Genomic DNA, 27,886 nt, shown 5'->3' with positions numbered 1-27,886 from the left:
GACAGTAACAAAAGTTCAAAGAAATACTCTAAAACACCGTTCTGGAGAAATACTAACCAAGATGACTTCAAAAGATGACTTTGTGGTAGCAAAATCAAATAAACATAATAGTTAATTAACAAAAAGAAAAATAGATGAATAATATGAAAAGAAAATATATTAAAAAATATATTATAAAACCTGTAAATTATAAATGATATAAAAACTGAAAACGTCATACATTGATGATACCATAAATAAACATAACGTTGGAAAAAGCTGGAAAAAGAGAGGACAAATGCAAATAAATTGAATAACAAAAAAATAAACTAGAATGAAATTGGTAAATTCATGAAAAAATAAACTAAATGAAAGAAATTAAAATAAAGAAAAGGGGAAGTATTAATATAAATCTGTAAATTAAAAAAAATATCTCAAAGCAACATAAAATAAATGAACAAATAAATAAAGTGATTTAAAAAAGAACGTTTAAATACAGAAATAAAATATAAGATCAACTATAAATAAAGATTCACACTAAATTAAATAATTAAGCGAGTTAAATGAAATAATTCGACAGAATGAAAGAATTACAAATTAAATAAATAAACAAATGCAAAGCACCTGCAAATAATATAAAAAGATCAAGAAATAAATAAACGTACTATGTAGAAATTTCCTGAGTGTCTCTGAAGGCATCATGAATAAGCCCCACCCCTCGGTCTGTGTCTACCGCGGTGCGTTTAAGTTTTTTTTGTTTTTTTTTTTCTTTGCTTAGTTTGAAAGTTTGTCATCAGCAGATCTGGAGCACCGGGACGGAGCACCGGAGAGAAGCCAACAGCAGAGCTCCGAGGCGGTGGAGGAATGGGCTGCAGCCACAGCAAGGTGAGAAACTCCGCTGAAAAGGAATAAAACACTGTGGAGAGTTACAAGGGGGGAGTTTGGTTTGTTTATCCGGTGGATGCTACTTAGCGGGCGGCCAGCGGCGGCTGCTTCTCCCGCTGCTCCATTAAGCGGCTCCAGAGCTCTGCTTGACCCCACATATCTTACCCTACCTCTGGACCAGGACCAAACGGACAGGCCAGAGGCTTTGGTCGGTTTCTGTCCAACAGATAAAATGCGACCTCAGCTCTGTGAACATCTGCTTTCAATCAGCTTGCTGTTTGAATCTGAGGGTTTTCCCACGCCTGGCCCCTCTCTCTACACTCCAGACACAACAATTCAGATTTGTTTAAAACCTTTAAAAGCAACATGTTCGGGATAAGATGTGTTTACCTGTTTTTTTATGAGAAATAATCCAGACACATTTGCATCCACACGGGCTGTTATTTGGCTCACTTTTGGCTCAGAATTCAGGCTATTTCGTCTTGCTTGGACTACATGTGGCCAGAACCTGGATGACATTTAACTTAGACCAGGTTGTTTGGATTATTTTAGTTGGAAAATCTAAACCCAGGCTTGAACCAGCATGCCCTTTTTAAGTTTTTAAAGAAATCTGAACGATTTGGAGTGATCAGGTGCTTTTCAGTATTCTACTTTTTGTCAGTCTCTTACAGGAAGCCGTCATGGCTTGCAGTCCCTGTCCTGCAGGACTCCTGGCTGTAATTCCTTCTCTCAGACGGAAAACATGAAGTTTGACAGCTGCTGTCCTCCTCTGGTTATTGATAGAAAGTGACTGCATGTGGTGTCCAAAATGAGGCCCGTGGACCTGTTGTGGCAGACTCGGACTTTGTTTTGGATTTACTTGAATGCATTCTGATTCTCTATTGAAATGCTTCCAAGGTTGATCTGTAGTGCTGTGTTGTTCCTTTAAACACATTTTCATCATTTTTATTCTAAACTTTTTTCCGGATCATGTTTATTTCCTGCTAGAGCCCAAATGGCAGCAATGTTTGGTGTCAGAAGATTTCAAGCACAAATTAAAAAATTACAAAAGTCCTACGAACAACCATACATGAATTTAAGGAACCTGCTGAGTATCCTTCCTGTTGATTTAATCAATACTGTTTGATACTGATCAAACAAATTAGAGACATTTAATAGAAATCAAATTAAATGGCCCAACCTCTTGGCCAGATGACAAAATCAGTTTTCCCTTAGTTAGGAAGTCAAAGGCTGATAAATTAGAAATCCAAATTTATTTTTCCTTTTTATTAAATGCAACAAAAATAAAAACTACCACCATTTTCAAACTGTAAATTCATCAACCAACAGGATATACTTCAATGCATTTTTTGAGTTCAATTAATATAAAAAAAAAATGACAAAATGACATTTAAAACAAGGTTAAGATCACCCAGATTGGACTGAACCGCATCAAAAGCTGTTCGTACCCTATTTAAAGTACTTATTACTGTGTGAACTGCACAATAAAAGACAGTGTCATCAGCATAAAAATGATAATTAGCATGTGGCACATATTTATCTAAACAGTTGATCCAGATTATAAAAAGAAGGGGACCTAGGATAGAGCTTTGTGGAACACCCTTGGATTCCTGAAGTGTAAGAAAGACTATTCCTGTACACACTGTGACCTGCTGAACAAGTAGTTCTTAAACCAACTGATAGCTGAGAGAGTCTAATGTCAAAGAGCTTTTTCAGCATGATTTCATGGTCAGCTGTGTCAAAGGCTTTTTATAAATCAATAAAAAGAGCTGCACACTGTTGCTTTTTATCTACAAAACCAGTAAAATAATTTACTACTTGTTGCTGTAGAAGTGCTGTGCATTGCTAAACCCAGACTGTAAGTCAGTTCTTGTTTCACATAACGATTGTTGCAGTTTAGTAAATTGTTCTATCTGTACACAAAATATTTGAACAAATTTAGAACCTTATAACCCAAGCAGGATTCATAAGAATAAGATGTATGGAGTGGAGCAACAAAGACAAAGTGTTCTTCTTCCTCTAGTAAAATGATCTGAAAAGCAGCATAATACACAAATCAAATTCTGAAGGAAACTGGCTTTCATTGGCCCCTTATTAGGGACCAGTAAAGGCCAGCTTTATTTCCCCCAAATTTCTTATTCTCCACTTTTATTTTTCGATATTCCATGTTTTAAAATTAGCCATTTTTAAACGCCTAAAAAGGCAATTGTCTTAAATTTCAAAGGGATTTAGTTAAATTGAATAAAATAATTTTTATAAAGTTGTTGAAATTGTACGTTTCCAAATATTTTAAACACATAGGACTTGTTTAATTTGAAAGGGAAGAAACTGTTTTATTTGTTAAGCTAAATACTTTTCTGAAATTAACTTGAAATGCTTGATAAGTATTTTAATTTAATAAGTGTTATTAAATAGCCTATAGTAGTATGGCGACCTTGTTCCGCTATACTCGCTCGTCACTGATGATGTCCAGGATGGTTATCTCAGTTCTGCTGATGGTCTTTGCATATTGACGCACTGATAAGATGCCTTGATAACTTGGCTCGTAGCATGCTTTTATTTTTTGTTTGTGTTTCTTTTTTTCTTTTTGTGGGGACTCCAGGATTTCGTATGGAAAGAAAACTTAAAGAAAGACTTAATCTCCTGCTTCATAAATGAAGCACTTTGGTTTGACAACCATACTTCCTAATGGCAAGTGTTACAGGAGCGTGCAACGCATTGTTCAGGTTTGTCCACCAGCTCTGTTGCTTCAGCATCGGCTTAGTGTAAAATGCTGAAATTGATTAGATTGTTAGGGAAGGTCCACAGTCCTTATTGCCAATTCACTGCTTCTGACATTCTGCATTATACTGTGGATTACATTTTTATTGTTTAACTTTCTTAGCACCTCCATAGGGTAAGTAATCTCTTATTTTAGAGGACTTTGAATTTCTTCACTTGTTTTTGCATATGGGGAGATCCTGCTGGCTTTATAGCATGAGCTCTAGCCTGTACCAGATGTTTTTGCAGCTGAGTGTGAGACAGCTGCAAAAAAGAGTAGCACCTTAAAGTCTGGAAAATAAGTTTGTATTCCCCTTTTTGGGTTGCAAATGAGTTACTGCCCCAAGTGGAGGAGTTTAAGGACCTCTGGGTCTTGTTTATGAGTGGAGCTAAAATGTAGCTTGATATTGTTGGATAGAGGCAGTGGTGATGATGTAGTGCTGGTCTGTTGTAGTGAAGAGAGAGCTGAGCAGAAAGTCAAGCTTTAATTTACCAGTAAATCTATATTCCAACCCTCACCTATGATTATGAGTTGTGGGTAATCACAGAGACAATGTGATCCAGAATGCAAATGGCTAAAATGAGCTTTTCTCTGCAGGGTGGATCAACTCGTGCTTAGAGATTTGGTGATGAGCTCAGAGTAGAATCACTGGAATATCAAAAGGAGCGAGTCTAATTATATTGTCCCTCTGGAAGGAGACCTTTTGGCAGACCCCATACTCACTGGAGAGGTTTTATCTTACAGCCGCATCTTATAAGGACGTCTTCTGATAGCCTTTCTAAGGACACATTGTGCACATTTCCATCTGGTTGCAGACTCAGAAGTTGCTGAGGAGGTTGTATCTCACAGCGTTCCTGGGAACCTCCCCATCTTCCCAGATTACCTTTAAAGAGGTCTGGGGTTCTCTGGTTTTGTTGTTACACCTGGTTTTGGATCTTTTTTTTTTATTTTTTTTGCAGTATCGTGTACAGCAATTTGCTGTTGGATGTGTGGACATGCTGCAAATTAATTTTCCATTGGGGACAAAATAATTACCATTTATAGGTGTCAGATTAAGTGGTTGGAGATGGACAGAGACATGTTTAAGATTCTGTTGGATTAATATAATTGTTTCTCTGTTGAAAGGTAAAAATCAGGATTTGTTTAAAGTGCCAGAATTGCTTCCAATGTTGCTCTGTAGATGCAAGGAGAAACCTACACCTGAGCCCTTACCTATTTCTCCACCAACTGTGGGAACAACAGCGCAAAAACGGATTGTTTTCCACAGCTTTTACTAAATGAGGAACAGTCACTGGTTGGACACCACCTGGAAGCCTCTGTACTCTCAATGAGGCATGGCAAGGTTCTGAAATCATCAGATCAAGAATGTTACAATGTGAACCAGATTGATAAGAGAGAATGCGGGTAAGATTAGGAACAGCTGCTTTATACTTTAGAAGGATGATGCAGAAATCTCTGGAGATCTATTGAGGAAATGATTGTTTTGGAACAGAATTGTTTTTGTCAAGATATCATGGATCAGTAAATTGTGAGGATCACAATGTTTGAGTCATGTTTGAGTTTCAACTCTTTGTTTTAGTTTCTTTCAATTTAAGGACATAGTTTGCTGTGATTGGTTCAAGATGCTCTTTCTCTTTTTTGATAATTACTAATTGGGGCGTCAGGCAGGAATTTTGGAGATCTGTTTCTTGACAATAAGTCCAAGAGCTTCTGTGGTGAGTTTCCAGAATGTTATCATGGAGCACTGTGATTAATAGCTGGAATAAGCAGGAAACATTTCCTGAAACCATCCCAACAGACTCTTTAAGCCGAGATGTCTTGTTTGGAACTTCATAATCCAGTTATCTGAGGTCCGAAGTGAGTGATGTTTGACCATGATTATTGACCTGCTGTAGAGATACACCAATAAATCCAAATCTGCAGATTTTCTATTGATCAGCACTGCTTCATGATAAAATTGGATGGAACACTAAAAAAAACAGAATTGTTTTCCTATTCATTAAATGCATCAAAACTAAGAACTCAACGTTTTCTTTTTAAGTGCATTTTTAAATAGATTTACATTAACATTTTTGAGTTTAGTAAAAAAAATAACATTACGGTACTGTTACTTTGTTGCATAAATGGAAATGATCTTGTAGTTTCTTAATTTAACAGAATCAACCAGTTGGACATCAAGGAAAAGTGGAAATCAGTATATTCCAGGGAAAGCCTGATTTGTGCATTTCTGTTCGGCACTTAAAGAGCTGCCAATCAAAGGGAAGATTTCAGTTGAAGAGAACAAAAAGGGATACTGCAGCCATCAGATTTCCTCCAGGCTTATTTCTTCAACAGAGAAGCCGTCACCAGAAGCTGTTGTGTAACAGGAAAGCTGCATAAATCCTTGATAAGCTGAGAACAGAAGCAGGTTGGTCCAACAGGCTGAGAGTCCCACCCTGATGGATTTAACAGGATTATTCTTTGAAACAGACCAAATAAGTTCTGACATTTTGAATGTAAACACTGAGTGCCCATTACTGCAGCTTTAATAAGGTCAGGCCTGTGTTATGCTACATGTTTTGGTACATTCAAGTCCAGTCAGGTCAGGGACATTTCTGTCCACCTTTGTTTAGCAATTTGAACCCAAGTTTGTCCAAGACCACATTAGAGAACCTTATCTTGATCAGATGCACAAGGAACAGTTATAGCCTGGAAGTTTAATCCCACTTGGACAGTATTTTCTCATTAGGTGCACTCTGTGTGGAAACAGGATGCAGGACTCTTACAGGAGTCTGCCTTGTTTGATGTCAGAGATCTTTCATTAGTGGACTGTGGTAGGTTCAGACCTGTCCGGCTTTTGCTTGGATGGGACTTTGTCATCACTGTTTCCAAACTGAAATCTATCTTTAGTCTCTGTTTGGGCTAACAGTTTAGCTCACTGAGCAAACTGTTTATGGAGAAAGAAGACCTGGCATGGCGAAGATGATTTAAAACAAAAAGACGAAGCAGCGCGCCTGAAAGCCTCAAAGCTAAACAGCAGGACGGAGGATATCTGAACATCAAGCTGAACTTTATGACCTTAAAACTAAGGTCAACGGCAAGTACTGACATTTCTTAGAGAATAGATGCTTCAACAGCTTATATGGAGGAACTGGTTTAGCTAAAGTTCACGTCTTACAGTTATGTTTTATTCTGAAAGTGCTGACCCATCTCTCCTCTGAGAAAAGGTATTTTGATAATGGGAACTATTTACTTGTCCTTATTAAGAGGATACATGTCTACCAATCCAAAAGAGAAAGTCATTTTCTCTTCTTTCAGATTTATCATCAGAAAAATCTCTTTACTTTAAAAACACTCTTGCAGGTCTGAATCCTTTTGTTTCTCGCCCTCTGAATAAACAAAATCAAAAAATAAAACGTTTTGTGAATTGTTAAACCTTCTGCCTTTTCCACAACCTACTGGATTTGATTGTATTGGATTAGATTTTTTTTTACATTCAAGTGTCCTAATGTTCATCCTGCTTAGCTGAGGTCAGATAACAGGTTCCAGAGATCCCGTTCCGTAATACCTCCTGGTGGATCTCAAGGCTTTTTCTGGCCAAGAGGAATATATACAGTAGAAAACCAGGTGTTCGCATAGACTGTTTAAAATTACAGTTTGTTTTTTTTCATATTCTGACATTTTTGAGAAGGTTTATTTTATGATCATCTCCTGCTACAGCCAGCCGTCACTGAGGAACAAGACACCAAGATACTCCTCTGCTTAGAGCAGGGACTCATTCCCAAGCTAGAGGGACCATTCCACATTTTCCTGGTTTAGAAATGTTCACAACAAATGAAGTGTGCAGCTTAAGAACACAAAAACAGGGTCAGAGACAAAGGGGCAACTCTAGAAAATGGCTTTTGTTGCCCATTTGAGCAACCATTTGGTGCCTGTTATGTGCAAGTAATGTTCTCACGTATTTTGATTTTCTGTCTGGCCTGCCAAGATGGAAAACATTTTATCTTCATAGTTGGTGTTGTGAGGGGCAGGAATTTCTGTCCAACGCTTCAAACAACAAAATCTCTATCCAGAAATGTTCTTCATTCTTTCATGCTTTGCAGCACTTATTTCAGAGGACGTGCAAAACTATTATTTAGTCAGAGGATTTGGGTATATGGTTTAATGTAATAATCGGATAAATGTGGAATTTAAATCAGCTGTTATCTCAGAATAAAACTGAAATCAGAGGAGATGCACTGCTGCTTCCTGATATGATGATACGTTCTACATGTTGAAACATGTCGCTCCCCCTCTTCGTTCTTCCTCAATGCAGGAGAACTCTGCAGGACCTCCGGACTCGGCGCCCTGGGCCCAGATGATCGGAAACCTTCTGTTAAAGCCAAAGATTTTATCCCCACAAAAAGTGGCAGACATCTGCATCAGTTTCTAAACCCCCAACTTCTGCTGTGTTGTTGCACATAACTGTTAAAAAAGGGTCTAAATCCAACAAGAAAGAATTAACTTTTCCCAGCTATCTGTCTGAAAAAGCAGGAACAAAACTTCCTGCATCCTTTGAAGCCAACTGCATTAAAAGTTTATCTGTACCTAACGTGGTTTTAATTGTGAAACCTCTGACACCCGATCGGCTGACTGCTTTCAGACATCCATCAGAGTTGTTGGTTAGTTTGTAAAGATGTGTCAGAAGTACATGACGTGGACCAGCACCTCTGTTAGTAATCAGGGAACAGATAGCTGCTTGTAAACCTAGAAAATAATCACATGCAGATATTTTCCTCTTTTTGCTGAGCTTCTGGTCGGTCATAACAGAGAAACTCGTAACTCTTCAAAGGAGCTGTGAATGAATCCAAACTGCTGCTTGTACTGCTCAGGTTTGTTTTACTCATCTTAAAGTGTTGCTCTTAATAACCCAACTCTAAAGCCTTTCACAGCCTGTTGAGCCAGAGTCTTTAATTCTTTGTGGTGAGCTTCCTCTGTGAGTCGCTGTTGGTGTTTTTGGTGGTGAGTTGATCCATCAGATCTCAGCAGGAGCTGGTTCAGGTTTTTTTGTAGCCTCGAAATTCTACGTTTGCTGTTTCTGACTGACACATTTGGTCCTTTTTAAGATGCTTGTCTTCTCATTTGCAGTTTATACAAATGCACTGCTGTTTAAATATTTAGAATGCATGTCAATAAAAATTAATGCAGCATTCGCTCTGGACAGAGGCAAGTGTCGAATAAAAAGGCAGGAGCTGAGCAGAAAGTTTGCCTCATCTATTTTGAATCCAGTTTAATGTGTGTTTTTGATCATTGTTCCACTAGAAACACCCAATTGGGTCAGCCAGCTAGCTGTTGATTCAAAGTAAAGTTGAAGAATTTAGTGGTAGTTCGTCTCCATTGTTTCATCCACTTTATGCAATGGACCTGGCACTGAACCAGCCATTTGCATAATGCTACCACTACTATGCTTGACAGTTGGTACAGCGTTCCTAGGTATGAAAGTCTCACTTTGAGTCCTCTATACATACTCCTTACATTATTCTTGGCATTGTGGCCAAATGGCTCAGTCTATGTCTCATCTGATCATGAAGCTTTTCTCCTAAAAACATTTTGTTTGTCCCATTTGGGCAGCTCCAAGTTTCCGTCTAAGAGCTGATGGAAGTTGTTTAAACTGAAGACCTTGTAATCTGGAGTTCTTTAGAAAGGGCTCTGAAATACTTTAAATTCTTCTTCTTCTTCTTAGATCTTCTCTGAGTCTCTTGTATGTTCCCCTTTCACTGTGTGTTGCCAATCCAATAAGAGCTGTCAAACAAAGCATCCTTTTGTTGGCAAAGAGAAACTACCAGCTGGACTCCATTATTGTTGCTGACCAGTAGTTGATAGGCATTGAGACTTATCAGGTTTAGACACCCTAGAACCTTAAGTGCTCCCTATTAAAAGAGTTTGATAAATGTATGTTTATATTTGAGCCCACAACTATGATTATAAACACTTGAGAATTTGACAAAATCCAAAGTAAATTCAAACTCCCTCACCCAGTTCTTTATAGAGATTAGCAGTTATGTGTATAATCCTGTCATGATGGAAATGAGATTAATGTTCATAAGTGTATAGAAATATCTCTAGTGAATTTTATGATTTTTTTTTTTTTTTTTTAAGCAGAGTTTAGTGAAATCTTTATGACTTGTGATGATTTTACAGATTTTAGCAGCTTTTTCTGAAGGCATAATTGGTGTTAATTTAGCCCCACCCATGAAGTTTAAATGAGCCAATCAGATGACAGCCTGGATGCTCTGCCAAGCCTGGTTTCTACTCTGTTGTACATTTCTGTGCAGTGAGGTTTGGTCTTGAAGGCTAAGCTATGTTCAAACAGAAGAGAGGAGCCTCTACCGAGATTTATCGTCTTTATGAAGGCGAGGGCCCCTGCGGGAACACATACTTCTCCTCACCACCACCTTCTCCTTCTTCCTCCTGCTCGCCTTCCTTCTACTCCAAGTCAATGTGTTGGAACCACAGATATTTATTGTTCGAGCTCGGCTTGAATAAAGTGTTTATGCAGTGTATGAGGGGAGCAGCAGATTTAAGGTGTGATTTTTTGACCTCTCTGTGTTTGACTAGTAAGGTGATTTCTGCATGGGTTTGGATCCATGCCTCAGTGAGTGTTTGTGTTACAGAGAGCAGAGCTGGGTGGGTTTTAGGCATCAGGATCTATCACTGCTCTGAGATGTTTATTCCGTATTTTGTGAAGTAATCCAGATCAACAACACTTTCATGTAACTGTTGACTTGAAGGCTGAGAAACACAGAGGTAAATTTAGAAATCTGCATAAACTAGAAACAAATTGCAAAATAATAAATTGAACCTGTGGGAGTGTCCAGGTTTTTAGTTGAGTCCTATCTCTCTCTGCAGATTTTTACTACTGATTAGTTGACTATTAGCTACAGTAAATGGGAAAAGATCACAAGCTTTAGTTCTCCACAGAGCATGACTAGCCATAGATCTAATCACCTGTTCATTTAGTTTGTCTAAGGAGTTAAATCATTTTTCAGCCTGACATTACCCTGTTGACAGCATCTTCAAAAAAAACATTGTCTTAGCGTGATGTTATTTTTCTAGCAGGGATAGGAAAGCTGGTCGGCTTCCTATCCACTCTGACCAGCTTCCCTGTCCCTGCTACAAAAAGCATTCTCCTAGCATAATGCTTCCATGCGTTCTAAGTTGTGTTCTAAGTTATATGTATGTTAGTTTTCTGCCTCACAGAAAACATTGTTTTCAGCGTCAGCCACAAAAGTTAAAGTTTGATATCATCTGACAAGAGCACTTTCTTGCATGTATTTGCCTCTCCTACCTGGCTCGTGGCAAACTGAACTTCTTAAGGCTTACTTCCAAGAATGGATTTCTTCTTGCCACTTTTCCATAAATGTCAGATTTGTGGAGTCCTCTACAGTTAACAAGCACTCTGTTGCCTGGTTGTTGATTACGGGATCCAAATAAGCCAAATAGGACCACCCTGCAATGGACCCAACACATCTAAACTGAAGGAGGATCTGATTGGCCTGTGCAGGTTCTTTGCCGGGTTTCTTTCTCCTGTTTCTCAAAGACAAAAGGTCAGATATCTTTATTTGCAAAAGAGTACACTGCACTTTGTGCTGTCACAACCCCACGCAAGACTGGACTGAAATAGAGTGAAGAAGCGAGAAAGTCCAAAGAAAAACTCTGAAAGACCTATAGAAAGTCTGGAGGATGTTTGGTTAAGACCACTTTCAAAAATTACATGAGAATCTAAATATGGAATATGGCTGGGGATGGGGGCAAAATGAGGGCTGGTTAAAACTTCTTATATAATGAAATGGTTGAAATAAAGACAGTCCATGTGAGTCTGGAAGAGTCCGAATCACAAAATTATTGGCACTTACATCACCCTTCTGATTGGGCGATCGTTTACTTTTGGATTTCTGGAAATGGCAGCTTTTCAAGAAGAAACCTGCTGCACATCAACACCATCTTGACATTTGGAGATATTGTTTTCTCCCTGTGCAATTATTGACTCCATAAGTGATGAGATAAAAATACTTTGTCCCCTAAAGGAAATTTGTTGTGGGCAGTAGTACAGTCCACAATGATGAGAATGACCGTAACATCCCAAGAGTAGATTATTATGAGGCCTTTAACAGTTCAAGCATTAATAAAAATATAACAAAAAAAGAAAACAAGCAGAGCTGCGATATTTTTTTGTGATTTGACATACAGTTTGATCCAATAAAATCTTGGTATTTCAAAGAAAATTGCAATTCTTCAACCACACTGTTTTCCGACTGGTATAATGGGTCATGTGTCTGACAAACGGTGTAATGAGATCTACTCTTAGCAGCACAAAACACAAGCTGAGCTATCTCATAAATATACCAGCTCATTTTTGTTTGTAATCCTTTTCTTTATTATTGCATTGTGATTTATGTAGTGTCTCTTTCGAAGTGATTACCTAATGCCAGCATCAAGAACACAAACAGTGGTCTGTTGTCCTTGAGCAACTGAAGTTACATAAAAGAGGGAAAGTTACAGCATCACTCTTGTGGAGCATTGGAAAGCTCCTGCTCCAGTTTGGCACTGAGGAACAGCGTTTATTCAGCTCCTCCTGCTGGACATTGGGGTCTTTGAATTGTTGGAGTTAAATGTTTGTGTGCAGTTTTGTTTCGGTTCTTTTTGCATCTGTCTGTAACAGACTGTGAGGTCTTAAAATGTGTTTTAAACACTTAGAATCCCTCTGATGTTGATTCAGTCGGCTGTTCAACCATAACTGCCTAACCGTAGGTACAATGCCAGAGGTGCTGCTGGAGTTTTTTTTTTTTTTCTAACCTCAAGGTTTTTGCAATAGATGTGGTTATGTCTTAGGATGTCCTGAGGCCTACCAGGTTAAAGGTTCAGATTCGGCATCAGGAGCAAGAGTTAAAGAATCTTGGCGGAGGATAGATAGATCGATCAGGGCTTCATTTGTGGTAATGTGGGTGTGGCTCTTGTCTGTCACAGAGAAGAAGGAGCTGTTCTGTCTACATTCTGACCCTTACCTGTAAAATATGGACCATGACCAAAGGAACAAAATGTTAAATAAATGTAATCTGTAGGGTATCTGCTGCTTCTATACATTAAAGAAGTATGTTAAGGGAAGACCCCACACTTGCCATACAGACTATCCCTTCTGTCTTGGATAGAGAGGAATGTTTGGGAGTCCCTCCTAGTTTGAGCCAGAGTCTAACTCCAATGCAGGGGGAGCATTCAACCTTTTTCCAGTTTAGAACCTTGACCGCATACTGTGAGGGGCCGCCTCTAGTCCTAATTCACAATGAGGGACATCATTTAAGTAAATTGATCGTCTTCAACTGCAGAAAGAAAAAAATGAGACCTTGAGATTCCCTCATCCATTAGAATAACAAAAAGGATCAGTAAGATGGATCAATAGATCAGGGCTTCATCTGGTCTGAGGATGTTGTTCTGGTCTCTTGTGGTGAAGAGGCGAGCTTAAAGGTGAAGCTCTCGAAACACTGGTCTATTTATGTTTCAACCCTCTCCATGAAGGGAACTCCTGGACACAAGCTACTAAACAGAGCTCCGTCCATCTGGGGAGATCAGAGTATAGCTTTTGCCCCTCTGCATCAAAAGGAGTCAACTGATGTGGTTCATCTCTTCAGGATAGTTCCTGGATGCTTCCTTTAGGGTGTTTTGTCAGCCAGTTCCTTGGGAAGGAGACCCAAGGGCAGACCAAGAACTTTCTAGAGGGACTACATGTGCCTTCTGGCATGGGAATGCCTCCAGGAGGAGCTGAAGAGTATTGCAGAGGCAATGTTTGTATTTCCTTTACAGACCTAATGGCTCTGCAGTCTAATTTCAAATAAGCTAATGCGTATTAATTTATGGATGAATGATTGCAACCATCCCCCTTTATTGGATCTAATAAAATCCTGAATTTCTTACAGCACAGTGGAAACTTTTACTCATACTGTAATGTGGCGGCTTTGCTTTTGAAACACCAGCAGGGTTACATCCTGCTGACACCACAGTGCTGATGGTTATCTGATTCATGATCACTTTCTGTCAAAACTGGTTCATATTTCCAGCTGTGAGAAAAAGCCCTCACTCCTTAGAAAGTAAAGTGTCTCAAAAGGGAAAAATAAATGTTACTCAGTCATATTCCACTTTTTTCTCTACAGAAAAAGAGCAAAGGCAAGAAAGGTGAGAAGAAACAGAAGGACATCAAATGTCAAGATGGAGGTGAGTTTCCATCTGGTAGAGGACTTTTTATATCTAAATACATGGAGTGTGAAAAAGTATGCTCTTTAACTTTGTTTTCATTTTTCAAGACAAAACAAAAATCAGCCTTTTCTCTGTAGGTTTTAAATCCAATCAGAGGAACAAAATTAAACAGTTTTATTATTTACCAACCAAAAACTGAACCCAAACAGGAAATAAAAAGTTAAGTTAATCCCATGATCCAGCAGCTTGTTGAACCACATTTAGCAGCAATAACTTTATCAGTCTCTCACATCGTTGTGAAGGAATTTTGGCTCACTCATTTTTTCCAACATTGCGTCAGTTCTTTGAAATTTGCAGGTATTTGTTTTAGCACAGCTCCTTTAAGGTCCCAACACAGCATTTCAATCAGGTTGAGGTCTGGACTTTGACTAGGCCATTGCAAAACCTTGATTCTTTTTTCAGCCATTCTATTGTAGATTTGCTGGTGTATGTAGGGTTCTGCATGCTTTTGACAGATGGTCTCATATTTGACTCTAGAATACTTTGGTAAACGGAAATGCCATGGTTGACTTGGTGATGCAAGGTGTACAGGTCCTGTGGCTCTAAAATGAAGTTAACTGTGCTTGACGGTTGGGATTAGGTGTCTATTTTTTATTGTGTTGTGCATTTTTGCCAAACATCTCTGGATAAGTGTTGCTGCCATGCTCTTTGAGAGAAGAGGATTTTACCTTCAGCTCTTTCCATCAAGCCATACTCATTCAGTATATTTAAAAATGGCGTCATTATCCTTTCCAGATGAACTGGAAGCAGCAGTTGCTTCACTAATTTTATTGCTGATGTCTCTCCTTCCTGGCATTGTGTTGGCCCACTGCCAATATGTTTTTAGCGAGGTGTATTGTTCTTGGTTTTGTACTTGCTTCTTCTGCATTCTCGTTGAGTTTTGTTTTGTAAATAATGACACTGTAAAATGGCATGGAACTGATAGAGCATGAACCTTTCTTCCTCCATGACTTTAAATGTTTCAGAATGTTTTAGAAGGTGGTTTCCTCCTCTGACTGGTTTCACTTAGCTTACCTTCTTCACTTCCTGTTTCTAATGTTTCTGTGATGAGAACTCCCCCGTTACATATTTGTGTATAAGTTTATTAACACACTTTTATAACGAGTTTAGAAGACCAAGTGTAGGCTTTACATAGAACTTGTTAGTAAAATGTGCCATGTTTTAGTGTGTTTAAACAAAACAGGGTGATAGTTGAAATGATCAGTTTGACCATTTTTAAGCTTTCAAACTGTCTGCAGTTGAGCTAACGGCTTCAACTAGACTTCATTCTGAGAAGTATGCAGAGGAAGAATGGCTCCTGAATGTGAACATAGCAGAGATAAAAAATATCCTAATGAGTGTATTAAACTGGATCATCCTGCACTGTAAAAACAGGCCTCACAAAGATGTTTTTCTCTGTGAACATGCAGGAGCTGATTCACATGACGACATAATGTCCCGTCTGAAATGAAATGAGAATTGATTTGGTTAAAATATGTCATTGAGGGAAATAGACTTGTTTTATTTAGCTAACTTCCTGTAACACCAAGAAGAAAAGCCTATATGTTTAAGGAAATCTAAATGCAGAAGTTGAAGTTTGGACTTTTTAACATTGACGAAATGGTTAATCAGTTCTTCCTGGTCTGCAGAGGACAATTACTGACAAACCTCTCTTTCCCCACTCATCACCGCACAGTGAAGATGATTACCAAACGACGAATAAGTGTTGGTTTTGTGTGTGGGGGGGGGGGGGGGGGGGGGTTGTGGGAGCCTGAACCATCTGCAGTGAAATGTGACTCACAGTCAGTAAAACCTCTCGTTTCCTAACTTCCTGCTGTTTATGAGCACTTTAAGCGACAGCTCAGAAACCACTCATTTCATTTCAGACGGGACATTATGTCGTCATGTGAATCAGCTCCTGCATGTTCACAGAGAAAAACATCTTTGTGAGGCCTGTTTTTACAGTGCAGGATGTTCCAGTTTAATACAGACTCATTAGGATATTTTTTATCTCTGCTATGTTCACATTCAGGAGCCATTCTTCCTCTTCATACTTCTCAGAATGAAGTCTACTTGAAGCCGTTAGCTCAACTGTAGACAGGCTCTGACCTGTTTCCACCTCACTTTGTTCTGGGATTATCAAAAAAATGCTATTATTTAATTATATGAGCCTAGAAGTAGTGGAAGCTTCCTCTGTTTAAAAGCCATCTAAGGTTCATGTTTTGGACTTTAGTATTTTAACTTTGCACATATTTTGAACGAACTCTTTGAGTTCATGTTCAGTGTGGTACAGTCATAATAACAGCTCTGGTTGAGCTTGTGACAGATTGTGTTGAGCTCATCAGGTTCATCCAAACAGACTACGTCATTTAAAATGAATGATCTGTGTGTGTGTGTGTGTGTGTGTGTGTGTGTGTGTGTGTGTGTGTGTGTGTGTGTGTGTGTGTTTTAAGTCATGTCCCCTCATGTTCAGGATGTAATCAATAACAGTCAGGGTGCCTTCCTGAATGTTTTAGGGCTAAGCTGTTTACCATGGTATTTGGACAACAGATGTTTATGATGGTAACTATGCTTAGGTCAAAATTTGTAAAATCGCATGTATGTCTATATTTCTATTATTGTCCTTGTTCTCTCAACATGTAGAGGGCAGTGTTTCTGTTGTTCTCTTCTCAGCCTTAAAGTGCCAGTGACACGCTTTTCCCACAAATGCAGAAATTGAAAGAAAGCATCTTAGTGTTGAAGAAATTAGGCAGTAATTGATGTTATATTAGGCTTAATGATGTGAAAACAGACAATTGTGACACAAAATAGGCATATTTTGTTGTTAAAATTTGCCAGTCCAAAGTCGCCTGGAAGTGACGTGAAAAGGAGAAATCTTCAGTCATTCATTGTGTGAACATTAATGGTAAACTGTTCAGGTAGAAGCCAAGTTGCCTTAAAAAACCATTATATGATGGAATAATTTGGTGAAACGGTGCATTGCTGGTGGTGGCAGCAATGCAACAACAGCAGTTGTTAGTCTGCAGTATTTTCCTGAAGTAAGAGGATCAGAGCTGGAAAATTGACGAGGGACAGATGGGCTGGTCCCACCAAGAACAACCAGTTGTGATCGGAGTACTTTTCAGCAAACTGCTTTGAAAAAGAAACCTCTGAATTCAAGAGAAATTATGTCAGAGGTCGGGATATCTGACAGACAAAGGAGAATGTTGAAGCAGATTCTATAGCCACGCTGTTCAGAGCCCCTGATGTGAAAAGATCACCAAAGAAAAGGTTGTTGCTGCTGTTGCTAAACGGACAAAGGCTCAGCAGATAAGAATACTTTCTTGTCACAAAAGTAAATTTAGATATCGGCATTTATTGTTCATATCCAAAATAATAATATTAATCATCAGGAGAAATTATCATTAAGAAAATACGATAAATTAAACATGCATACGATATATTTAAATAAATGTTTCTCTAAAGAATGTAATATAAAATTTTAAGAATTACATATCAGGTTGTGTCTTTAAATATTGAAACATCGGTTGTGTCTGCGGCTACTGCTCCATGCTGCTCAGCATCGCCTCTGGTTGTTTCACTGCTGTGTGGCGCTGTCAGCCCTGATGGTGGCTCCAACATATAAGGAGCTACGCCCAAAACTTGTACTCTGCCATCTGATAACAGCTGACTTTCTTCTTCTGACTCTGCTACGTCTCTTTCTGGTAGTGACTGAAATATATCTAAAGAAACATCAGGTTGTTCGCTACTGTCTTTGTTGTCAGCCATTGTAGCAGCAGTAAGTTTCGTGTCGGGGTTCCCCTTTCATGTCATTAAAAAACACAACCAAAATCCCAAAGGTAGTCTGAAAATGCCTTTTTGGTTTAATTTATGACCATATATCTCAACAGCTGTTCATTTCAGTGGCTTGAATTTACTTTTTGAAATATTTTATCAATGTTTCCTTTCCATAAATGTAATTGGATTTATCATAAAAAATGTAACCTGGCGACACACTACACATCTTTTACAGTTGTCACACATTCTGAAATGATTAGGTGTTCATACTAACAATGTTTTTTCTGTGTCACTCTCTCATTAAATGAAAGAGATGCAATTAAACACACTTAAGTTATCCCAAAAGTGAACAGGCTAAAAATGTGTAGTGAATCTCCTGTTTTAGTCTGCAGAGGTTACTAAAATTAGTTTAGTCTGTAGAGGACAGTGTCTCTCAGCTGTTGCTGTGTTTCCGTGTCTAATCCTAAAAAGTGCAGTATTACACTTTCTCTTCTCTAATCCTGTAGAGGGCAGTATATAAACTGTGTGTGGGAATTGGGTACTAGGTTTTTCTTTTTTAATTGGATTGTTTCTTTGCAGGTAAACGTTTGTCCAGTGACCTGGACGTGTGTCTGGAGAAGCAGCTGGAGCGTTTTGAGTGGCAACTGAAGATTTTAAAGGAAGTGCTCTCAGCCAATGGGAGCTCAGAGAGGGCAGAGCTACTGAAACACCATACTGAAGAAGAAGGGTGTGCCCTTGTTCTGAGCATCCTCGATAAGGTGAGAAGTTTCAGTGCTATAAGAAAGTATTTGACCCTTTTAATTGTTGCTTCTGCTTTGCTTTGTTGTCACACTTAAATGTTTCAGATCATCAAACAAATTCTAACATTAGACAAAGATAACCCGAGTAAAAATAAAGGTTTTCAAATGATGATTTTATTTATTAAAACTAAATAGCCATTCAAACCAACTTGACTCTCTGGGAAAGTATAATTGTCCCTTTGGTTCAATCATGATTTAACTGTGATCAACAACCTATGTGCATAGCTGAGAGCTTAAGCCATAGCCAGTGCTGATTACTGCCAGACCTGTAGAATCAACAGTCTTTTACACAGAACCTTCGTCTTACAATATGAAGTAGGCTAAAAGAAATTTAGGATGCAATACACCATGCCTCAATCTAAAGAATATGGGAGAAACGGAGTCGGTGACAGCTTCAGTATAAGACACGATACAAAGCCATTTCTAAGGCCTTTGGGACTCCTGCAAACTACATCAAGAGCCATTATCCACAAAGTGAGAAAAAATATAAAACTTACCAGGAGTGGCAGACTGAAATTACTCCATGTGCATTGGTGACTCATCCAGGAGGTCTCAAAACAACCAGAACAACATCTAAAGCACTGTTGGCCTCCCTTATCTCATTTAGGATCCGAGTTGATTGATGATTCAACAGTAAGACAAAGACTGGACAAAAATGGCACCAAACCACTACTGACCCAATAAAACTCAGGGGCCTGTCTCAAACTTGCCAAGAAAATAAACATCTTTATGTAAGTATTGTGTGGACTGACCAGAGAATCCCTAAAGACCCTTCAATGTAGCTGCATTAAAATAATTCTGCATAGAGGAAGGACAAAATTTATTCTATACTGATGTATTAGACTCAACAGTTATCGCAAATGCTTGATGGCAGTTAAGGTTGACACAACCAGCAATTAGTTTTTCAATTTTGCCAGGTTAGTTTATGTACCCTTTCCACCTTAAATTACACAAGCATTTAAAGACTGCACTTTGTATTTACTCTGTTTATCTTTGTCTGATATTAAAATTTGTTTGTTAATCTAAACCATAGGGAAGAAAGCGAAGTCTTCACTCAGGAGGCAAATATATTTTTCACAGCACTGTTTATTCGGTAAAATCTTTTTCATAGTTAGGTAAAGGTAATCCTTAATTTAATTTAATGCAATGTACTGCAAAGCTTTGAGTACAGATATTTCACTTTTTCTGGCAGAACTGATGCATTAAGTCTCATTTGTTATTTCTGTCAGCGTCTGGACTTTTTACTGAATTTAAAAGATCTGTATCATCCACACTAGAGTCAGCAACTCCTGCTTCTCTAAAACTGGTCATGACTGTCGCTGGGTTCCATTTTTTTCCCTTCATGGTGCTGTTGGCATTCTAAAAAAAACAACCTGAGTGCTCTTGACTCTGCTTGATGATCAGAAGCTGCTGAAATCCTGCAGCTTAGGTCAAGTGTCCTTCTGAGTTAGCAGCCAGGAGGTTGTTTATTCTGCACGTGATTTATGTTCCCAGCCACGTTGTTCTGTCTGCCTGCTTACTAACTGACCCAGACTGTGAACAACTCCTGATCCAGTAATTCATTCCTTCAGAGTTTGCCTCCAATGAACGCATAATTGCTTGTTGTCTTTGTCATACACTTTTCAGACTTTTCACTAATTTTGTCAACTTTTCAAACAACCTTTCTGGCAAACGGTTTGAACACCCAGTCTTTTCAAAGTTTGTAAAACAAAAACTGCCAAAACAATGAAACACCTTCAGAAAGCTATAATCCAGGTCACTTTAAGAGATGTATAAAGATGTTCTGCTATGCAGTTTCACAGTAAAGCACTTGTCTCCCTTCTTTTTACTCCCATCTTTCTGTAATGGATCTGACTCACGTTCTATGACCTGCAGGTGAGAACAGAGACAACAGCTGATCTGAACGTTCTGCATGAACGCAAAAGTAAATCAGCCGTAGAAGAGCACGAGAGACACGTTGAAGGTAAACGTTCATTGTTTCTCCACGCATGCAGTTTTTGTTTCATTCATTTGTGCTGCCTTTTGTTTGCATTCCTTTAGGGTTTATAGTGTCTGTGCAGTCTGTTCACATTTCTTTGTGAATATTTTGTGAAGCTGTTCAGTGGATGTTAACATGTCTTTGTGTGTATTTGAGCTGTCTTGTGTTGGAATGGAGAAGTTTCAGTTTGTCCTTCCAGTTCTGTCACAATTTCTAGTTTACAAAAAATCACGTAGCAAAGAAAAAAGAAAAAAACAGTACAATAAATAAATTTAAACAACTGTTTGTTTTTAAGATTTGACCATGGAAAGTTCTTCTGACAGTGATTTCACTAAATGTTTTAGACTATTTGAAATATTTAGACACTTGTTTGTTTATTTAAACTACTTTCATAACTACAGTTTCATCTTCACATGGAAAGCTTATGCTTTAAAACTAAGCCAGTGTTGTCTGCTGTCACCTCAGTGTCTTCTGCAGCTTTGGGAGTTAGTTTTCTGTCAAAATGAGATTGAAGTGTCTCCTTAACCTGTCCTCTCCTACCTTAAACAACTTTAGAGATAAAAAGTACATGTGTGGCCACCAGGAGGTTCTGCCACTTTGGGTTAGGAAATATCTTTCGTGTGATTTGAAGACACTCTTCAGCCTCCCTGGTAAGGCCTACGCCAAGGTATTGGAGAGGAAAGTCCGGCCGATAGTCGAACCCCGGCTTCAGGAGGAGCAGTGTGGTATTTGTCCCGGCCGTGGGACACTGGACCAGCTCTACACCTTCTGCAGGGTACTCGAGGGTTCATGGGAGTTTGCCCAACCGGTTTTTTGTGGACCTGGAGAAGGCATTCAACTGTGTCCCTCGTGATGCCCTGTGGGGGGTGCTCCAGGAGTATGGAATTGGAGGCCCTTTATTAGGGGCCATCCGGTCCCTGTACAAGCGGAGCAGGGGTTTGGTCCGCATTGCCGGCACTAAGTCGGACCTGTTCCCGGTGCATGTTGGACTCCGGTAGGGCTGCCCTTTGTCACCGGTCCTGTTCATAACTTTTATGGACAGGATTTCTAGACGCAGCCAAGGGCCGGAGGGGGTCTGGTTTGGGGACCAGTGGATTTCGTCTCTTCTTTTTGCGGATGACGTGGTCCTGCTTGCCCCCTCTAGCCAAGACCTACAGCATGGACAGGGGCGGTTCACAGCCGAGTGTGAAGCGGGTGGGATGAAGATCGGCTCTTCCAAGTCCGAGGCCATGGTTCTCGACTGGAAAAGGGTGGCTTACCATCTTCAGCTTGGAGTTCCTGCCTCAAGTGGAGGAGTTTAAGTATCTCGGGGTCTTGTTCACGAGTGAGGGAAGAATGGAGTGGAAGATCGACAGACGGATCGGTGCGGCTGCCACAGTAATGGGGGCGCTGTGCCGGTCCGTTGTGGTGAAGAGAGAGCTGAGCCGAAAAGCGAAGCTCTTGATTTACTGGTCAGTCTACGTTCCTACCCTCACCTATTGCCATGAACTTTGGGTCATGACCAAAAGAACGAGATCCCGGATACAAGCGGCTGAAATGAACTTCCTCCGTAGGGTGGCCGGGCACTCCCTTAAAGATAGGGTGAGGAGCTCGGCCATCCGGGAGGGGCTCAGAGTAGAGCCGCTGCTCCTCCACATCAAGAGGAACCAGTTGAGGTGGCTCTGGCATCTATACCGGATGCTTCCTGGACGCCTTCCTCGGGAGGTGTTCCAGGCACGTCCAACCGGGAGGAGGCCCAGGACACGCTGGAGGGACTATGTCTCTCGGCTGGCCTGGGAACGCCTCGGGCTCCCCCTGGAGGAACTGGAGGAGGTGTCTGGGGAGAGGGACGTCTGGGCGTCTCTGCTGAGTCTGCTGCCCCTGCGACCCGGTCCCGGATACTACAAGTACGAGTGATTTGAAGTTTTCTGGCCGGGGCTAATTGGGGCATACATGTTTGGCTCGCTCCTTGTTTGATGAAAGAATGGTGATGTGGGCTAGCCAAAAGGAGAGAAACACAATAGAAGCATTTTCTCTGATTCTGACATTACTCAGCAATATTCATTGTTATATTTATTCAGCATCATATTCGTTCCATTTTTTGTGGGACTAAAAAAAGGAAGTTGTTTTTTCTGGCAGTTCCTATATTGGCACCCTTCAAATTCCTGACTGAATTTTTCTGTTTGCTGTTTTTTTTCCAAACAGTCACATGTTGATTCACTGTGAAACAGCTTCTCATACAATCTTCAGTGTTTGCACGGTGTATTTTATCATGTGATGTTGCTGAGAATAAACTGCTGCTTCTTGCAGAGCTGCAGGCAAGACATGATCAAGAGAAACGTCAACTGACAGAAAAGTTTCAGGCGGCTGAAGATATCCTCAAGGTATCCATGTTAATACAAAAGGCACAAAGCCAAACATAGATTGTTTTTTAAGAAGTTAACGTTAATGAGAATGCTTAGAGCTGATGTCCACATCAGCTTCTGCATGTTAAACATCTCAGTCAGTTTTAATAAAACTAGATGTTAGAATATAAATGTAGCAAATATCAGCTACTTTATAGGATTTAATGTCCATACCCTGTATTATTGGTAATCAAGGATTAAACCATTCTTGTAACCTGTCAATAAAATGTAATCAAACCGAAACATGAATTCTTACTTTTGACAGTAAAAATTGCTCTCACAAAAAGAGACTTCTTTTTATTTTTTGGTTTAAAGTTCATTTGAAAGAATTAGCATGGAAAACAGTTTACTAAAGATTGTAGGGGGAAAATAAAGCCTAAGTTACCAAGATTGTAGTCAACTATGATTCAGCTAAAAACAATAAGATGAATTGTATCTACTTATCTGTAAGACAAACAATTTTACTTCTCTGCTGCACATATTTTGATAAGGAAGAGTTAATAAAAATACACTATTTTCTGTACGAATTAAAGCTGAATAAGGTAATGAAAGTTATCAAGAACCTGTTTGGTTCTCATACGTTAAGAGGTAGGTTATTTTAATTTTCTAAATTTGGACTTTTATGACATATCTGAATCAAAGACAGGGGATTAATGGAGGAAGAAAATGAGACGAGGATTTCGATACAACCAGCTATCAGTATAAGACCACCAGCACTAAGATGGTAAAAGATGCCTTACTTTTGGTCCGAGTCATACCATTGTTCAGTTCTGTTTTTATAGCCTGGTCGGTTTTTGCAGATGTACGGTTTCCCCATCGACCAATGATGGTTGAATGTCTTTCAGAACAAACAGTTGCTCGGCCAGATGGAGGTCACTTATAGGATGGACCAGTGGTAGGGGCTTCTTTTTGGCACAGGATTAAAAAACTTCCTGGAGTCTCCTCAAACTGGATTTAGAGCCAAATGATACGCTTTGAAAATGTTAAGAGATCTAAACACGTGCAGATTTGAAAATCCAAAACAGTCTTCCAAAGCTTTCATCAAAAAATAGACAACGTTGCATAGCGTACGATGCAAACAAACATTCATTCCTGCTTCAATATGCAAAGGTTCACTGGGCCTCATGACCACGGTGGGTGCAGCATCTTTAATGGACTGTTAGCTAATCATCAGTGGACTTTGGTGTAACTGAAGCAATGGCTTGGTCAAATTTGGACTTCCTTTGCAGCATGACAGAAACAGAACCTGTGTAGTAGCAATGACTTTAGTCACAGCAACGGTATTTTAAAATAAGCAGAAGAGAAAAACAGTTTTATAGGTCAGAAAAACATATGAATATATATATTATTATTATTATTATGAGAGGGATTTAGTTTTAACAGAACCATGACATCAAGCAGGCCAGTTGCAGGACAGCAAAGTGTTTCTGGAGAGGATAGTACATCATTACATGAAACCAGGTCTGTTTTTACTAATTTCACCACTCATGTTTGTAATTGTGCTCTACCTGAAGGCTACGGTGGAGCAGTTAACAGCTGAGCTGCAGGTCTACAACGAGCTGAAGAGGCGAGTCGAACAATCAACCTTTAAGAAGGATTTGCAAAGAAATATTCAGGTAGCCTTGAACACCGCTGGAGTAAAGTACTTTTTGGAGATTTTTACATATTGGTCATTATCAAAATCCTTTTGTTCAGGAGCATGGTAGCCCAGGTGCATTCTGGGAGTCTGAGCAGGAGTCTCTGCTGTTTGTTATTGAGATGAAGGCTGAGCGTGTGCAGGAGCAAAGCAGGAAGCTGCGGCAGATGGGTGACCTGGTAGGTGCAATGGGTTACATGAAATCCCTGAAGCTTTTAAAGATCTCACTAAAGATGAGCTTTTCCTATGTTCAGGTGGAGAAGAATCTGTCCCTGGAGGACCAGATCGTTTATATCCTGCAGCAGAACGAGGACCTGAAAGTTCGAATTGACAACTGCCAGGCTCTCATTCAGTAAGTGTGAATATGGTGCTGCCTACTGGCCAGGATAGCTTGCAACTAAACTAATATTTCTTTTAAAGAGGATTCAACAGCTGTCAGTTTATAATAACACTTTCATACAGGCAGGCTCAATTCAATTATTCAGAATAAAAAAGTTCCTATACAGGTGTATGTCATTGAAGTGTTTATTTATTTTAGTAATTAAATTTATAAAGTAAAGTTCATAGAAGTTAGATGTTATTTTTCCATTCTTTTCTTTTTGTCAGTTGGACCTTATTTTCCTAATTAAATGTAACATCAGCTTTGTGCACACAAACAACGTTCTGGCTTCAGTTCCATTTTGCTCTCAGTGTTTTAAATATAAATGTGTAAATTCGGTGGTAAATAAAAAAAAAAAAAATTTATTTAATGTAAATATGTATACCTACAGTGTTTTTGAAAAAGAAGAACAGGTTGAAATTTACTTTTATTCCCCAAACTCTTGAATTATTTCTGCAACTTTTTTTATCACAGTTTTTCCTTCCACTCAATTTGCCATTAATATGCTTTGATACAGCACTCTGTGAACAGGCAGATTCTTTAGCAATGAGCTTTTGTAGTTTACTCTCTTTATGATTGATGTCAATGACCTTCTGGACCACTGTCAACAGTCTTCTTCATGATTGTGTAGGCCTTGACCTAACATTTATCTATGAAAGATTATTTTGTAATTGGTTTTATGTAAGATATCTGGAGAACATAACGTCTCGGTTTTCATTAGTTGAAGTACAACACTCTGAATGTAAAGAATTGATATAATAGATGAGTTTCGCTTTTTGTAAATGAATTACTGTTATAAATTAACTTTTCAATGATAGTCTAATTTATTTTGATGCACCTGTAAAGCTAGAACCATTTGAAAACTACCTAAATTATCTTTTAAACTCATGTTAATTTTCCTTGCATATTTGTTTTCTAGGCAGTTTTCGAAGGAGCAACAGGATCTGAAGGTGGCGCTGGAGAGACAGTTGGCAGTAAACCAGAATCTTTCTCAGGAAAAAGAGCAGCTGATGTTCAAACTGAGACACAGAGATTCATGTCCAGCGATCCACCTGCCAGCCATGATGCAGGAGATCGCCCCCAGATGACCCTGATCGCACACAGGTCTCCAAGTGTGATTCTGAATCATATGGCCTGGTTTACTGCTCAGGGTGCAAGACTCAGACTGATCTGACAACCATCTGGGATCCAGTTTAAAATCTCTGGAGCTGCATCAGTGCAGGATGCTAAAAGCTGGATTCAATATGTCTGGCTGAGTCTCTCTGCAGTGTGCTGTCAGGCAGGCTGGTATTTTTGAGGCTTTGAGAACATTGTGTTTAGAGCTGTGCAGGTTTTTTTATTTTTTATTTTATCTTTTCATTTCATTGTAGTGGTTTCTGAAACTGAGAGACAGAAGAAAACCATTCAGTATGTGATAATACAAGCAACCCGGTAAAGGGGTTTCATTTCTTTAAAACCTCAAGATAGCCTGGATTAAACTTAGTGCTAAAACTCACAACTGTTTCTTATTGGTGGTAAAGCTTTGGTTCATAAACATTGATGAAAATCAGCAAAATCCTACAATATGAGAAGTCATTTAGCTTTAAGCTTTGGAAATCCATAATTATACATTTTCATTTTGTTCTGTCAATCATTAACGTGATAAGCCACTAACTTAAACTGATAATGTAAGGTCTTCCTCATTGAGATGTCCTACATACTGATCACAATTATTTTTTTCTTGATGGAGTAAATGCTAATTTTCAAATTGTGTTAATTATCACAATAATCAGTCAGGGTTTTAAACTTTGACACTTGGACTCAAACATCTATAGATTCTTTGGAATTGTCTAAATCTGTAGCGCCATCTTCTGGGCTCATAAGTGAAGTGCCTTGCTCGTCAACGTAGAGAGTTTCGACTTTAGTTTCCCACCAGCGGGTGTGGCTCTTCTCTGCAGAGCTCAGGGACGGTTTTAAAGGAATCAGTTGTCACTTAAATCCATTTTGGAGTCCTTTGTTGATGATGTCAGAAAGTATTTTAGGACTTGCGTTGCAAAAGATTGACAGATGTAACGGATGGAGTTCTTTCACTCAGGAATGGTTGCTTGTTCCCCCCAAGGATCTGCCATATTACATACAGATGTTGAACTTTTCAATCTGTGCCTTCATGCCATGCTGGGAGGTTTGTTACCATAAACTGAACAACTGTAGTTAGTCTTTTCTTGACATACTTAGTGTTTTGTTTTTTTCTGCAAACTCATCCTCATTCCCCAGGTCCACATACAACTATTTTTCCAAATCCTCCATGTGCCTCTTGAGATCTTTTTGTTTTTCATAGCAGAAGATATATTTAGAGCATATTGTCAAACAACTGGTTATTTCAATTAAGCAGTATGTTTAAATTTGTGGTATCACTGTGGACATTGTTTTACGTGACTTTGGAAAGCAAGTTGCAACATAAATCAAGATTTGTTTTCTTGCCAGCTTCATTGAACCAACTTAAATTATGCTAACCTGCTAGCTCTGAGGTTTCGGGGCGGTAAATACTTGCTAACAGCAACAGCAGCAGTTCGTTTCAGAGCTGAGGTCAGTGATGAGCCTGTATGTCTTCACCTGACTGTCTACAAGTTTATTCAATTAATTTAATTAAACACAGCACAGCAGCTTAAGGTTAGCGTGCTACCTTCCCTTATTTTACTTTTTTTGTTTCTTTTTATTTTACTCTTTATTTGAGTTATATTCATGTTTTCTGTTCTAGTTTAATTGAGATCAGGACATACTTGTTAGCAATCATAACAGTTACTGTATTATTCTTCATTTGTTTTGTGAGATGTTTTTGACACATGTTGCCAAAAAAAGTTGAAGTTGTCAGTGTTTTGTCAGCTCTGTCAATATGCACCAGCACTTTGACCAGGATTTTACAGGAAATTGTACTATAGACTTATTTTGTGGTGTGTTGTACAGTCTTGAATAATATTTCTGCTTGGTACAAAAGTGTTTTTTTCAGCGAATAGTGCAAGCATTTGTTTTCATGTTCATGTAGATACAGTTTTCTTGGCTTTCGAAATAAAAAATAAAACCAA

At 39.0% G+C, this 27,886-nt stretch overlaps 1 protein-coding gene across 1 annotated transcript; it reads left to right on the top strand.

Moving 5' to 3' along the window:
* Window positions 1-739: 739 nt before the first annotated feature.
* Window positions 740-27,886, top strand: ccdc69 (coiled-coil domain containing 69). Its single transcript, XM_047354495.1, has 9 exons — window positions 740-864; window positions 13,789-13,849; window positions 18,227-18,405; window positions 20,323-20,410; window positions 22,715-22,788; window positions 24,324-24,425; window positions 24,505-24,624; window positions 24,700-24,797; window positions 25,744-27,886. The coding sequence occupies exons 1-9, from the start codon at window positions 844-846 to the stop codon at window positions 25,910-25,912; spliced, it is 912 nt and encodes a 303-aa protein (XP_047210451.1). The 5' UTR covers window positions 740-843; the 3' UTR covers window positions 25,913-27,886.

Source organism: Girardinichthys multiradiatus, chromosome 23 (assembly GCF_021462225.1).
Source record: "Girardinichthys multiradiatus isolate DD_20200921_A chromosome 23, DD_fGirMul_XY1, whole genome shotgun sequence".
NCBI classification, from domain to species: Eukaryota; Metazoa; Chordata; class Actinopteri; order Cyprinodontiformes; family Goodeidae; genus Girardinichthys; species Girardinichthys multiradiatus.
Note: the sequence above shows the minus strand (reverse complement) of the source record. Positions and strands in the feature narration are given on the sequence as shown.